Source organism: Lipophrys pholis, assembly GCF_963383615.2.
Source record: "Lipophrys pholis genome assembly, chromosome: 8".
Classification (NCBI taxonomy): domain Eukaryota; kingdom Metazoa; phylum Chordata; class Actinopteri; order Blenniiformes; family Blenniidae; genus Lipophrys; species Lipophrys pholis.
The window spans coordinates 31,634,734-31,648,799 of record NC_137630.1 but is presented as its reverse complement, the minus strand read 5'-3'; the positions used below and the strand labels follow the sequence as shown (position 1 = coordinate 31,648,799).

The window sequence follows — 14,066 nt, the reverse complement described above, 5'->3', positions numbered from 1 at the left end:
TTTGGACTTAATGCTTCACACTGTTTAATCACCTGAAGACGGCGTGCAGGAGCCACAGAGGATTTCACTTTGTTCTGCGAAGAGTCGTCAGATTACTGTAACCAGGACTGATGTTTGAACGGTGTGCAGCTGCGTGTGAAGTCTGTCCAGAGGACATTTCTCTGCTGGATGTTGCTGATAAATGTGTGTCCCTGCAGGTTCCGGGCTCCAGAGGCTTCGTGGGCTGCGTCAGAGACCTGACCCTGAACCAAGCCCCTGTAGGACCGCCCACCCACAGCCAGGGGGCAGTACCCTGCTTCCAGGACCCACTGCAGCCCGGAGTGTACTTCTCTGGCGAGGACGGATACGTGGCTATCGGTAGATCTCCTCGCTGGTCTTTCAGACCCCCCCCCCCACCCCCCGGGGTCGGAATCCTAATCCTAACCTGGATGTCCCTCCCTGCAGATGAGTCGCTGGTTCTGGGCCGCGATCTGGAGATCCAGCTGGAGCTTCGGCCCGTCTCCAACTCGGGGCTGCTGTTGCATGCTGGGACGTCACCTGATCAACACCTGAGCCTGGTCCTCAACCAGGGACAGGTGAGGCTCGTTACACTGGGACTGGATTAAAGCTGCAGTCGCTTCAGTAACGACCTGAAGTCATTTTAAACAGGAATCATGTCAGTTTTGTGAATCGTGTTTTTCTGTTCCATTCATGCTCTCTCTATACCAGTCACTGTTTACATTACGTTTAGATTAGATTAGATTAGACTTTATTAATCCCACATGAGCAAATTGGGTCATCACAGCCGCTCAACGTTGCACAAATAGTTAATAGTTGATATTTAGGATACAAGAGAATAGACTATGTAAATATATAAGTAGTTTATCTCTCGAGTCATATTTAATACTACTTTGTTTTGTTACTCTTGATATTTTAACTCAAATCAATAACATAACAGGAGTAGATTATTTAAATATCCCTTAGTTCTGACAACTAATGAATGAATACACGATTAAAAGAAACTATATCTGTATTGATGTTCAGACAAAAGAAAACCCCTTCCTATAAAGGAGTAAAAATCTAGTTCAATTATGTTTCTACTAATACGTGAATCTCTGATATAATTGTGAAATTGATTGATTTATTGTGTTCCAGGTGACGGTGACAGTGAACACAGGTAAAGGAGACGTGTCCACGTCCTTCAGTCCAGAGGATCCTCTTTGTGACGGACGCTGGCACAGCCTGACAGGTGAGATCTGTACAAACCTCCTGCTGCTCTCCCTGTCTGACCTCTGACCCCTGACCCCTGACCTCCGACCTCCGTCTCTCTGCTCCAGTGCTGAAGAAGAACAACGTCCTGCAGCTGCAGGTGGACGGAGCCGCTGACCACACCGTGGGCCCCAAACAGAGCCGCTCTGCAGGGAGCAAACACACCGTTTACCTGGGAGGAGCTCCAGGTGAGAGGAGGCAGTCCCAAAGAGTTTCACTTTAAATCAGCACTTCAGAGTTTTTCAATCTCACGTCTAATATCTTCAGAGCAGATTTAGGCGCCTTGTACACGATTACGTTCTGAAAACGATGGAGTTAGCATGTTGGGCCACTAGGTGGTGCTGGTGGTTTATAAAACTACCAATTCCCAGGAGAAAGTTGACTGGGAGTCCTGACACTGAAGCTTTGCTCTTATTGTTGCAGCAGCAGCGTCTCCACCTGAGTGTTTATACAAAGTATGTTGTCTATGTTGTGTGAACCGAAACGCAACAAAAGTTTTGCGATTTCACATGAAATTGTAGTTTTGTTTGTCTTCAGTGTGACGTTATCTCCATTAACATTAACCGTTCTCTCCTTTAATCCCATTTTAAAACACGCGCAGCTTTTAAAACTGATTTAAAGTGACAGTGCTCCACAATGTTTAATTACATTGATGTCAAAGTCGTTCCCATCATTAATACTACATGTACTTCTCTGTCTGTGACCTTTGACCCCTTGCTGTCCCCTCTTTGTCCTCCAGGTGGCGCCTCCGTCTCCTCTCTACCTGCCTTCCACGGCTGTGTGCGTCACGTGACCATCAACCGCAGACCGGCCCTGCTGTCCAGACCGCTGGCCGTACACGGAGCCGTGGGCACTCAGGGCTGCCCGCACATGTAGCGCGCACGCACGCACACGCACACACAGTCTTAGCCTCGCATTCCTGGTGGTGGGCGTCATGTTACGGTAGCTAATTTAAAGTACATTAATATTTATTTTCCATTTTCAGAAAGTGTATTTTGATATTACTGCCGTGTTTTCTGGTGCCGACGTCCGTCACGTGTCGTACAGTGCGTAGTCAGAGCGGCTCCGTGTGTTGGACGTCTCGTCCTGTCTGTCCTCCGTCCCTTGGAGACATGCACCAGTGTGATATAACCACTTTTACAATTATCTCACTCAATGAATAAGCTCTCTCTCACTCTCTCACACACACACACACACACACACACACACACACACACACACACACACACACACACACACACACACACGTTGTTGGAAATGTAAGTCCAAATAAAGCGTTTTCATATAAAATGTATTTTGTTTTGATTGAGAAAGAACAGAAACACGCGGGTGAGTTCGATGTGGTTTTTATTAGAAGAGTGACGAAGAAAGACGCCGCTGAGGCCGAATGAAACGTTCAGGCTGAAAATGGATCCTGAAGATGAGCGATTCCCACCTGGAGCCTCGCTGTTGGTCCTTTGGTGTCGAACAGGAAGGAAACAAAGAAAGAAGGACTCTGAGCAGCCGGACGTCTTCTAGTCCAGCGTCATGTTGTCGTCCTCGTCCTCTTTCTTCTCCTTGCTGCCCTGCATGGCCCGAGCAAACGCCTCCACGTCTGGAAAAACACAGAAGCGCTTTAGTCGCCGTGTCGTTTCCTTTCAGCCGCAGAAGCACGGAGGTTCCAGTCTCACCTCCCTTGTTGGCGGCGTCCACGGCTTCTGGCGGCAGACCGAACTGACTCATGAGAGGACCGAGCTGCCCGGAGGCCAAGGCACTGCTGAACATGCTCATGGACTGCAGGGCAGAGCAGAGTCAAACTACAGACCACTGACGACACAGACACACTCTGACAGGATCCTCAGCCAGACTAAAAGTTACATCATCAAATATTACGATGAATTAATAAAACTATTATGGTGTAAAGTTTAACGTCTTACTCGACGCATTAGGAAGTTTTTAACATGTTTCCATGTTCCAATGATCAAATAAGCGTCTTTCTTAATATCATTTCGATGTGCTGCTGCTCCAGCTTTCTGAAATGTTTCCAGACTCTGTTCACGAGGAGATGATAAACTATTGATTAGTATTGTGACGCTGATCTTTGGCTTTTTCCTCAAAACTCCTGGATGTAGTTCTATAAAATTGTTAAAAAGCTTCACACATTTACAATCAGGTGTTTTTTCTCTGCTGGTTCCTGAAGGTTGTAGATACAGTGTGTGTGTGTGTGTGTGTGTGTGTGTGTGTGTGTGTGTGTGTGTGTGTGTGTGTGTGTGTGTGTGTGTGTGTGTGTGTGTGTGTGTGTGTGTGTGTGTGTGTGTGTGTGTGTGTGTGTGTGTACGTACCTGCTGGAACTGGGGCGAGTTGAGTGTGTTCTGGATCTCCTGGGCGCTCTGCAGCAGACTCTCCCCGCTGGGCAGGAAGGGCAGCAGCCTCTGCTGGACCTCAGCGTTGGTCAGGATGGGAGCCATCATCTCCGGGGTGCAGACGCTGGTCAGGTCCACTGCAGGATGGCGGCACGTTACACTCACTGCTCTCAGTCCTGCTCTTGCCCCCCACCCAAGTGTGTGTAAAAAAAAAAAAAAAAAAGGGGGGGGGGGGGGGTAATCTGCCGCTCACCTGCTGAGCCCTGAGCGGCTGATGATGGGACGTTCATGGTGGCCAGGATGTTCTGCAGGTCACTGAGCTGGATGGGCTGGTGGGGGGAGGGGCTGCCGGCGGAGGCAGGGACCGCCGGGGTCTGAGCGGCCGCTGTGGAGGAGGAGACACCAGGAGGTGAGGAGGTCTCAGACGACACTGGGGGTATGTCCAAATGGTCCCTAACTCCTCAACTATCAGCTTTACCTTAACCAATTGGGACGTACCCTAAGTGAAGGTGCTGCAGGAGGAAGTTCACTTTACACAACGTCTACATGAAAACAGAAAACTTTTACACAAAAACGGTGTCGAGTGACAGAGAAGTGACAGACGACCGCGATGATGGAGAAGAGTTTACCGGACTGTTCTGTGTGTAACTTGAATTCCCCAAAAAAATTCAAGAAACTACCCCTAACCAGAAGACTAGAGTTTAAATACAGAAAACTGATCTTTGCTGTGTAAACGGGGTCAAAGTTCAACAGTAGAAACCACAGAAAGACAATCTGATGTTGAAACTAACATTTCATAAAGTAGCACCAACACTTTCTCTAGTTACGCTTCATGAAATGATTAATGATGCAACAATCTTTTCTTAAATGACACAAGTTTCCATTGAACTTTAAAACTGTCGTCTTGTTTACTGTGACAGCTGCATCACCACACAGTAACTGATTACAATAAACAATTGAGTTACATCACTGTCGCTCCGTTCACCCGTCACTGCATCGTTAGCTTTAACTAATGTCAATGGCGTCGTCTGAACATTTACTATTTCACCAAACTCTGGTTTGCAGGAGTGCGTCACTGATCCTGGATCGACTCCAGACAACAACGTGCAGAAAGTTACAGAGACGTTCAAACGTGAGCGAGATTAGCATTAGCCTCTGTCCACAGCCACTGATTAGCATTAGCGTTAGCATGGCGTATGTGCTACTCAAACAGATGTTGCTTCATGTACCTGGTGTGGCAGGAGGAGCAGCAGCAGAGGAGGTGGTGGTGGTGGAGGTGGAGGTGGAGGTGGAGGAGGCGGCAGCAGGAGCAGCGGGGGTGGTGGGGGTCTGAGAGGAGCTCAGTCTGGGGGCGGCACCAGAGGAGGGAGTGGCTGCCGCCGATTGGCTGCGAGAGCTGGAAGAAAAGGAAGATTTCAGCAGAATCCTGAGGTTTTTTTCAGGACGAGCTCAATGCGGCTCCGTGTGGTCTTCCTCACCTGGATGAAGAGCTGCTGGTGGCCGGTCCTCCACTGCCCAGAAGGTTGGCAAGTCCTGGTCCAGCGAGAGCTCCCAGACCTGCACACGCACGGAAGCACGCACACGTCAAAACAGGCCCGATGGTCCATCAGCTGGTTTCATTTGTGATAAAGTTTCAGAAATCATCAGGAAATCCATCCTCCTACATTAAAACCAAACAGGATCCACTGGAGGTTTAACGTAAACTCAGCCACCGTGCATTAGCCTCTACACGTCGTGCTGTATCGTGTGTGCGGACTGTAAACATGACGGGACCGACCCGGCGCTGCTCACCCAGCCCTCCCAGCCCCGTGGGTCCGATCAGCTGCATCAGCTGGTTGTGACTAATGTTTCCCAGCAGGTTCTGAAGGCCTCCCTCTCCTCCCAGCGCCGACAGCTCGTGGCCGCTGCCACCCCCGCTGCCGGGCGCGCCGGGGATCGGAGGGTTGTTCAGGTACTCGTTCACCTTGCGGCAGTGCTCCTCGTCTTTCTCCGTCTTTGGCTCCTGAAGGGGGGGGAGGGGGACTGAGTCAGGCCTTCACACACTTCAAAACCATGTTCAAAACCTGGCTGAGATACTGAAGGTTTGTTCATTAAACAAAATAAAATATAAGTGCATGTTTGAAACCAAACAAGAAATTAAATGATTTTTCCTAAAAGTTTGATCTTGTGTGTCTGAGCTAATTGTTCATCTCTTAGACTCCGTTTCCACGACAACGTTTCAAGGGAAAATGCATTGTTTCAATAGCCACATTGTAAAAAATTATGTAGTTTTCATGTTTGGCCACTAGAAGGTGATGTTGGTCATTTCTGTAATGAAACCACACACACACACACACACACACACACACACACACACACACACACACACACACACACACACACACACACACACACACACACACACACACACGGACGACCAAGTTGTTATTATGGTGACTGTCAAGATAAAAGCACCGAGTCCCAGGAGAACATGCACTGGGAGTCATGACACCATGGAGGAAACTTTGTTCTGATTGGCTCTACTGAGCATGTGCAGAACTACTAGTTACTACCAACATGGTGACCAGGACCAGGACCAGCGTTTCCGCAGTCCATACGGCGCCGGAGCATTTTAGAAAAGCTCCACCTTTGGAGACGATCTCAAAAGGCTGTGTTCGGTGGCTCCGAGCATTATTGTCGTGTAAACAAAATGCAACAAAAGTTTATGTTTTCACTTGAAACTGTTGCTGTACGAACGGGTCTTTGTCTGAGATCAATTGTGAGCGACGTGAAATATCTGGTGACTCGTTGCTGAGTGTGTCTTCATTCTGCACCCAATTAAATAGATCTATTTTTTAGTCCCGCCCATTTAAATGTTTTGCACATAAAGTTGATGAGACGTGTCTTGAAGTGGCACAAAGGAGAAAATGTAAAAAAACATCAGATAAATAATTGATGCGGGAGAAGAAAGTTCAAAGTTCTTTGTCTATGATGATCGTTAGAAACGTCACAAACTGCTCTCTCACGAATGTACGTCAATAAACTCTTCTTCTGCTCCCACTTCACTTCCCACTCCGGTTTGCCGTCATTAAACACCCGTCTGAATGAACACAGCTGCTGCCCGTCCCTTTCCTCTCACCTGCATCCAAAAGAAGAGCCTCTTGGATCCGGCCTTGAACTTCAGCACGTACACCCGTCCGGTGGTGCACTGGTTCACCCTCTTGAATTCACAGTCGTCCGGGAAGATGATGAGGTCCTGAGAGGGAAGCATGCAGCATCAGACACTCAGAACTTCATCACAATTCAAGGCCTCTGTTTCTGTTATTACTTCATTAAATAGAAAATTAATCTAAGACAAAGACAAGACAAGCAGCAGTGAGGTTTCTGTGTGTTGATACTGATTATCTGAGAACTGCTTGTGTGAGCTGAAACAGGGTGAAGAGAAACAAGTGAGACAAACTGAACCAACGACAGGATCTGATCAACTGCTCTCACTCTCTCTGGTATTTCTGGAATTCAAACGCCTGAAGAGAAAACAAAATAAATCTGCTGTTTGGATTGTCTTGTTTCTCAAGTCTCACGCTTCAGTTAGATTGACACGGGACAAAACAATGTGAGCGACATTAATGTTAACTGCTGCGGTGGACCATACACAGATCAGCCACAACAATAAGACCAGTGACAGGCGATCACTTTCATCACTGGCCCTCGATCCTGATCACCGTCCTGCAAAATCCAGATGTCTCCAACTTCCTCTGAACTTATATATATATATATATATATAATATTTTTCACTGGGCTTCATATATATATATATATATGAAGCCCAGTGAAAAATATTAATAAATATCAAAATATTAATAAAGATGCCCGTGATAAATGAGTGAATAAATAGTAAAAAGCATATTTAAAAAGGGATTAAAATACATATTTTTTGGGGTTTGTTAACAAAGTATGAAATGTGTTAAAGTTTATTTGAATGTTTCACGTATTTCATTTTGTTTATTTTGTAAAACAAATGTTAAATCTGAGTTGTCTGTGTGGAGAGATGTCTGTGGTCCCGCCTGCAGCTTGCTTGCTGCTGATTGGATAATAGGGATCCTGAGGTGAGCAGGAGTGAGGTGCAGTGGAGCAGGTATGTGGTTTTCTCACAAAGCTGGGAGAGAGACAGCAGAGAGGAGAAGGAGACAGAGCGGCTAGAAGGTGGGGTGTCAGACAAAGTTTCAGGGAGTTCTGCATCGCAGTGCTGAAGCAGTCCTGTTACGGGACGGTGGACCAAACCACCTGCTTAATGACACCTTGGCTGAAGCTTCAGCCAAAAGCTGCACAGTTGAACTGCTCTTCTGACCAGTGTGCAGTTACTGAGGAGAAACTAGGTCTGACTGCATCTGCTTACTACCACTGGTCTCTGGACTGCATCTGCTCACTACCACTGGTCTCTGGACTGCATCTGCTCACCACCGCTGGTCTCTGGACTGTATCTGCTCACCACCGCTGGTCTCTGGACTGCATCCGCTCACTACCGCTGGTCTCTGGACTGCATCCGCTCACCACCGCTGGTCTCTGGACTGTATCTGCTCACCACCGCTGGTCTCTGGACTGCATCCGCTCACTACCGCTGGTCTCTGGACTGCATCCGCTCACTACCGCTGGTCTCTGGACTGCATCCGCTCACTACCACTGGTCTCTGGACTGCATCCGCTCACCACCGCTGGTCTCTGGACTGCATCTGCTCACTACCACTGGTCTCTGGACTGTCCCCTCCAGCATTGTTTTCCCCCAGAAAACAGTTTCTCAGCACCAGATAGAGCTCTGAGCCCCCCTGGATGCTCAGAGTTCCTCTGGCTACGTGGGCCACCAGCCTCCTGCATACATCTGCCCCCTGCTCTAACTCTGGATGAACACTTGGTTTGGCCCCACACCTCTGGCAAGGTATTTCTTGGATTTTCCTTTCACTCATTTGGAGAACAAGTTCATTTTTTCCTATGAAGTTCAAGTTGACAGGCCTGCAACGGGTTATTTTGATTTACAGAACTTTTATTGTGTAGGCTTAGCCGAGCCTTTTGTTTGTTGGTGAACATATATTTTGTTTTTAATAAAGAGACATTATTTGGTCACTTTTAATATGATTACTGTGTGACATTGCTGTCATATACACAGCTAAAACTTTGTGCCACAGGAATGATTTGCTTAAAAATGTCTAATTTCCAGGAATCATGGGTCAAAAGTTCAGGAAATTTAAATACACAAAATTAACTCAAGTGTATTTGTGTAAGCCAAAGAAATAACTATTAAAATTGAGTGTTTTCCATGTTGGTTTGGTTATACCCGACCTCACAAAACCCTTGACGTGTCAGTAGACTTTCAAACCACTGAGGACAAGTCACTTCACATCAAAACAAGACAGACAACTGAGTGAGGAAATATGAAAGAGAGTGCTGTAAAACTTTTGAAATGTGGGTTTCTAATTACTCACATCGTCAACGTTCCCGGTGGTTCTGTCCTTCCAGCAGAAGTGGATCAGGGAGTCGTCGGACTGCTGGACGTACACCGTGCCCTTGCGTTTGTCCGGCATCACGACGTTCCCCTTCAGGGTCATTTTACCAGCACGAAACTCCACCAGGTACTTGCTGGAGCTTCCCCTGGATCCACTGACCAAGCTTGGAAAGAGAGCGCCCGACGACATCTTTGAATCTCTGCAAAAAAACAAAAAAACAGTGGAAAAATATAAGCGTGAAAACGCCACTTTCCATGACGATCTCAATGTTTTTCTTGTGTTTTTTGACATTTCTACCAGATTTTGCTGGTTTGGATGACATACGATGAACAAACTCCAAAGCCCTCTGAGCAGAGAGGATTCTGGCGTGCCTGATCAATGATAACAAACCACACTTTCAGAGCTAGAACTCGGCCTGTAGCAACGAGTCGATAACGTCGACTACTCGGTTCTAAAAAAAAAACTTTGACGTCAAATCCGGAAGTCGACACAGTGACACTATGCACTACCGGTACCGGTACCAGCTGGGCCAGGTATAGTATCGTTTTAAAGGAGTCAGTACCGCGATACCAATACAGAACCGGTATACCGAACAACCCTACCTGCCACTACATCGACAACGAGATGTTCTCATTTGTCCCTGTGTACAAAGCCCCTCGATGACACAGCAGACAACATCGCTCTCTGGATTGAAGAGGTCGCTGACAAGTTTGAGTTCTTTCTCCGTAATGATGTACAGGCAATTGTCCAAAGCCCTACGGACCCTTGAGGAGAGGCCTCACTTCGGTGTGCTGTCCATACAACACAGTTGATCCCTGGATCAGCAGGGCACTTGGGGCAGCAAGGGAGCTTGTCAGTTACCTCCACAGTAGCGATGTCACCCTCCTTAAACTTAAGGCCAAACAAGAACAGATGGGCACACCTCAACACAAATTAACCCAGGATGTAGCTGTGCGATGGAATAGTTCCTACAACATGATTACACACCTCCTTGAGCAGCGGTGGCCGGTAACTGCAACCCTCTAAGACCCAGAGGTCACCAAGGCATCAAAGCGTTACCTGGATATGAAAGCTGACCAGTGGAGCCTCCTGGAGGAACTACAGCAAGTACTTGAGCCATTCGAGGAAGCCACCGTCTTCCTGAGTGGTGAGGCATACGTCACGGGATCTGTCCTGCCTCCGCTGGTGAAAGGCTTACAGAAGTCCACAGAGACAGCCTTTGAGTCTGCTCCCATTGCCGCCTTCCAAACAGCTGATGCAGAGATTGCTTCAAGGTCAGTTTAATTATTCAGTTCTTTAAATCTCTTGTATTGAGCTAACCGAATCTATTTTAAATAAGGCTTTCCCAGTTTGCATCTTTCAATGTTTTCCCATTGGTATTATATCATGTAGAGCTATTGGTTCTACTGGTCTTTCTCTCCAAGCACTTTGAATGTGTGCAAATCAAATCCATTATTTTTCAGGTGGAAGAGTGAGACTTCATACGATGAAAATGGGAACAATGCGAGCATCCTCGCCGCAGCCCTTGATCCGAGATTCCGAAAACTCAAGTTCCCGTCCACAGACAACATACTGAAGGTAAAAATCAAACTTCAGAGCCTTGCACTGGAAGCCAGACCAGTTCGAGTGAGGGAAGAGCCTGGAGAAGTCTCCCACCAGCGAGACGACTCCAGGCAGAAGCCAAAGTCTGTCCTGGACATGCTGCTTGGCTAAGATGATGATGAGGAGCTGGAAGATGAAGACCCAGGCCGAGACCAGAGGGAAGACACTGTCTGGAATGGGTTTCTCCCCGAAGTACACGAGCACCTCATTCCAAAGGACAGAAACCCGCTCCAGTGGTGGAAGGAAAATGAAACGAGGTTCCCCACCCTGGCTGTTGTGGCAAAATCCCATCTGGGTGCCCCTGCTCCATCCACACCTTCTGAACGTTTGTTCTCAGCAGCAGGGACCATCGTGAGCAAAAGAAGAGCATGTGGACATGCTCACATTCCTCTACAGTAATTCAGAGTCGGTAATGTAGAGGAGGAGTAAAGAGTGGTGATGAGGGAGGAAAAAGGTGGAGGAAAATAGACAGTGCTATATTGAACACTGACAGAATAGCAGTTTAGTCAGTTTGATTTTGCCTTAAGTTTTATTTTGGGACTATGAAACTGTTAAACACACTCAGGAATGTGTAGTGTGTACAGTGTTTGTTTTCGCATTGCATTTTAAAAGAATCTTTTATACAGGAGAGATTTGTGTTCAGGCTGTAAAACTGAGTGCTCTTCCTTAGAAACTGTAAAAGAGGAATTTTGTTTAGTGTTAAACACTCAGGAATGTCCATACTGTGCACTGCAGTGCTTTGTTTTGCACTACAACTTAGTATTTTTTTCAAAACCTTTAAACGAGAGTTACTGGTACTGTAAAAGAGTAAACACTGACAGGCCTTACATTTTGTATAACACTGCTTTTATTTTGTGTTAAGCAGAAGATGTTTGGTTTTGGAAAACCGTTGTATAATAAAAGTAATCTAAGATTTTTTTTAGGTATTTGAGATTTTATGGTTTTTAAGAACGGTGCAACAGAAAAATAATCGTTAGATTAATCGTCAAATCAGTCATTAGAATAGTTGACTATTCTATAACATAATCGTTTTAAAAATAGTTTACCCCCAGCGCTAGCTATGTTTGAGTATGAGAAAATAAAGATGTTCCTCTGTCCTTGAAGACAGCGGGCAGAATGTGAGAGGAGGCTGGTGATGGTGCTTGACTTTTTGCAAACTTCAGTGAAAACGGCAGTGGCAGAAACACAAAACTCAAACAGGCACTAACAGGACCACAGAGTAAAAGTACACAGGACCTACAATTTCCACACTTTCCCAGATATCCTCTATTAATATAAATGTGCTGGTCATTGAAAATGTGTTCTGAGGGAAACACACTTAATAAAGTTATATTAATATATACAGGCATAAACAGAGACTCGAATACTATTTACAAGAGGAGTAATAGTTGTGTGGCCACAGGAATAAAGGAGCTCCTGTTGAGCTGTTATATGGTATTAACAATAATAGTACATGTATTTATAATGTAACTGTTCTATTCTCACAAACATGAGCCAATGAGTCTGAAAAAAGTATTTCATCTTACAGAACGCAACTGCTAACTAATATCTGCCTTTCGCCTTGTTTTATTGCGTTTAGAAGAATGAGAATTACTCTTTAAAACAATGAATACAGTTTGAGGGGAAATGAAACCTGATGAGCGTGAGCTAATCTGATTTTATTTTAAACTATTTTCGGTGTTAACAGCCATTTCACACAGAATTATAACCAAGGGCGTCGCACATATCCATCACAGTGCAGTTTACGCGCGGTGATCAAATAGTTTTGAGGAGTTTTTTTCTGTTTGTTCGTGTTTTAGAGACTTTTAAAGGGCAACATTAAAGTAGCCAATGCTAACGTTAGCCCGTGACGCCGCGAAAAGTGAAACGTTTCATTGAACAAAAGTTGGTCAAACTCAACAAATGCGAGCCATGTGTGCGTAAAAGTAATCTTCGATGACGTTTTTCTTAAAACAAGGACGTTTTTGGAGGTTTTTATTTACCTGAAGTTGCCCTCCGAAGTTTTTCTTGCTCGTCACGTTCAGGTTTTTCACTTCCGGTTGTGTCGTGCACCCAGACGCTTGGCGTCGGCAGCGCGCAGGGGCGGAGTGGGCGTGGCTTGGCGCTGGGATTGACGGAACTCTGCCATGTGGTGTTTCGGGAAAACTGGTTTTCGTGTTAACTGGTGACCAATTTCCTTTGAAGGGAAGTCGTTTAAAACCAAGAAAAATGCCGCCCAGAAGAGATTTTTTTCTCCAAGAGTTTGTCATTGTATTGTTGTTTCATAAATAAAGGTTAAAAAAACAAATGGGGAAAAAAAACACTTGCCACCCTGGCGAACGCCATTTAACCACATTTACAGCGAGAAAATTCCATATGAAATTTGTGTGCCTGCCTCTCCTTTTGATGTCAGCGTCTCCTGATATTCTCTGAGCTCCTCATCTCCTCCATGAGGTGCCTCTCCCATCCACTTTGTATTATTTCGGGATTCATTTAGAAACTGTTAGCCGAATCATAAAAAAACATAGAAACATTCCTGAACGTTATGCTCGTTTTGATGTACTTTTTGTGTCCGTGCTCCAACGATGTGGGACTAGTTACCCGAAGAAAAAAATGACTGCCAAATAAATATATAAATTTTTTATTTTTATTTTTTATTCCCAAACATGTAAAGAAATATATGAAAAAAAACTGAGTGGAAAAAAAGACGACGATCCAAATGAGTCATCCAGAGTTAAAAGGACACACTCGAATCTTACAATGTGTTTGTTCAAAAAGGGAGTAGGAAGAACTTTAACTTTTTTAATCCTACCCCTTTCCAGCTTAATCGTTAGAATCACACCAAAAAATATATATATATTTTCTTCATTTACGTCAATGTTGTCATCTTACACTCAAATAACAAAAAACAGAGACTGTTTATACAGACGGCTTTTAACCCATCCACCAATAAACAGCGCAACACCATAGCCCACAAGCCCTTGCTCTCATGGCAAACTTTTGGACCTCGCCAAAATCAACTCTTTATATATATTTTTTAAACTATTTTGTTTGATAATTATTTAATCTCTGTACATCATTTTTTTCCCATGATTTTTCACTGCAGATTGTGATACAGAAGCTTTTCTTTGTGGTGCGGACTTTGAGTTTTTAACTGTAGTTTTCCCCTGAACTTGTAACTATTTTCTCTCACTGAACATTTTTGAAGTGTTGCCCAACAGCAGGTTATTCTTTGCTTTAAACAGAATTTGAATAGTTTTGAACTAAATATTTCTAATAATTAAATTTAACGGCCGCCAGGAATAGTAATCTTTTCGCCTTGCCACTAAGGCAGGGCACAAGAATAACGTTTTAAAGTGCCGTACCTATTGTGAGTCTATTTGTGACACCTTCTTGTCACTCGCAGCGACAACGGACGC

At 45.3% G+C, this 14,066-nt stretch overlaps 2 protein-coding genes across 2 annotated transcripts in view; one reads left to right on the top strand and one right to left on the bottom strand.

Moving 5' to 3' along the window:
- lama5 (laminin, alpha 5) overlaps positions 1–2,535 on the top strand; it is a gene marked incomplete at its 5' end in the record, with an annotated part of 93,379 nt that extends 90,844 nt beyond the window's left edge. Inside the window, 5 exons of the mRNA XM_080468580.1 lie at positions 198–357; positions 445–575; positions 1,135–1,228; positions 1,317–1,436; positions 1,988–2,535. Of these exons, the coding sequence (XP_080324706.1) occupies positions 198–357; positions 445–575; positions 1,135–1,228; positions 1,317–1,436; positions 1,988–2,124 (642 nt within the window). The 3' untranslated portion in view covers positions 2,125–2,535. The remainder of the gene's footprint in view (positions 1–197; positions 358–444; positions 576–1,134; positions 1,229–1,316; positions 1,437–1,987) is intronic.
- Positions 2,536–2,578: 43 nt separating this feature from the next.
- LOC308113378 (proteasomal ubiquitin receptor ADRM1-like) lies at positions 2,579–12,761 on the bottom strand. The gene is made up of 10 exons (XM_080469635.1): positions 12,651–12,761; positions 9,046–9,265; positions 6,709–6,825; positions 5,382–5,592; positions 5,069–5,147; positions 4,820–4,986; positions 3,844–3,975; positions 3,570–3,727; positions 2,919–3,021; positions 2,579–2,842 (listed from the first exon to the last, which is right to left on the bottom strand). The coding sequence occupies exons 2-10, from the start codon at positions 9,253–9,255 to the stop codon at positions 2,763–2,765; spliced, it is 1,257 nt and encodes a 418-aa protein (XP_080325761.1). The 5' UTR covers positions 9,256–9,265; positions 12,651–12,761; the 3' UTR covers positions 2,579–2,762.
- Positions 12,762–14,066: the final 1,305 nt, after the last annotated feature.

Excerpts from the sequence above, each read along its gene's own strand:
- LOC308113378 (XM_080469635.1), bottom strand. The coding sequence starts at position 9,255 with ATGTCGTCGGGCGCTCTCTTTCCAAGCTTGGTCAGTGGATCCAGGGGA. Across the intron at positions 4,987-5,068 it reads ACCAGCAGCTCTTCATCCAG|CTCTCGCAGCCAATCGGCGG; the intron begins GTGAGGAAGACC and ends CTTTTCTTCCAG. Across the intron at positions 3,976-4,819 it reads TGCTCCTCCTGCCACACCAG|CGGCCGCTCAGACCCCGGCG; the intron begins GTACATGAAGCA and ends CCTCCTCCACAG.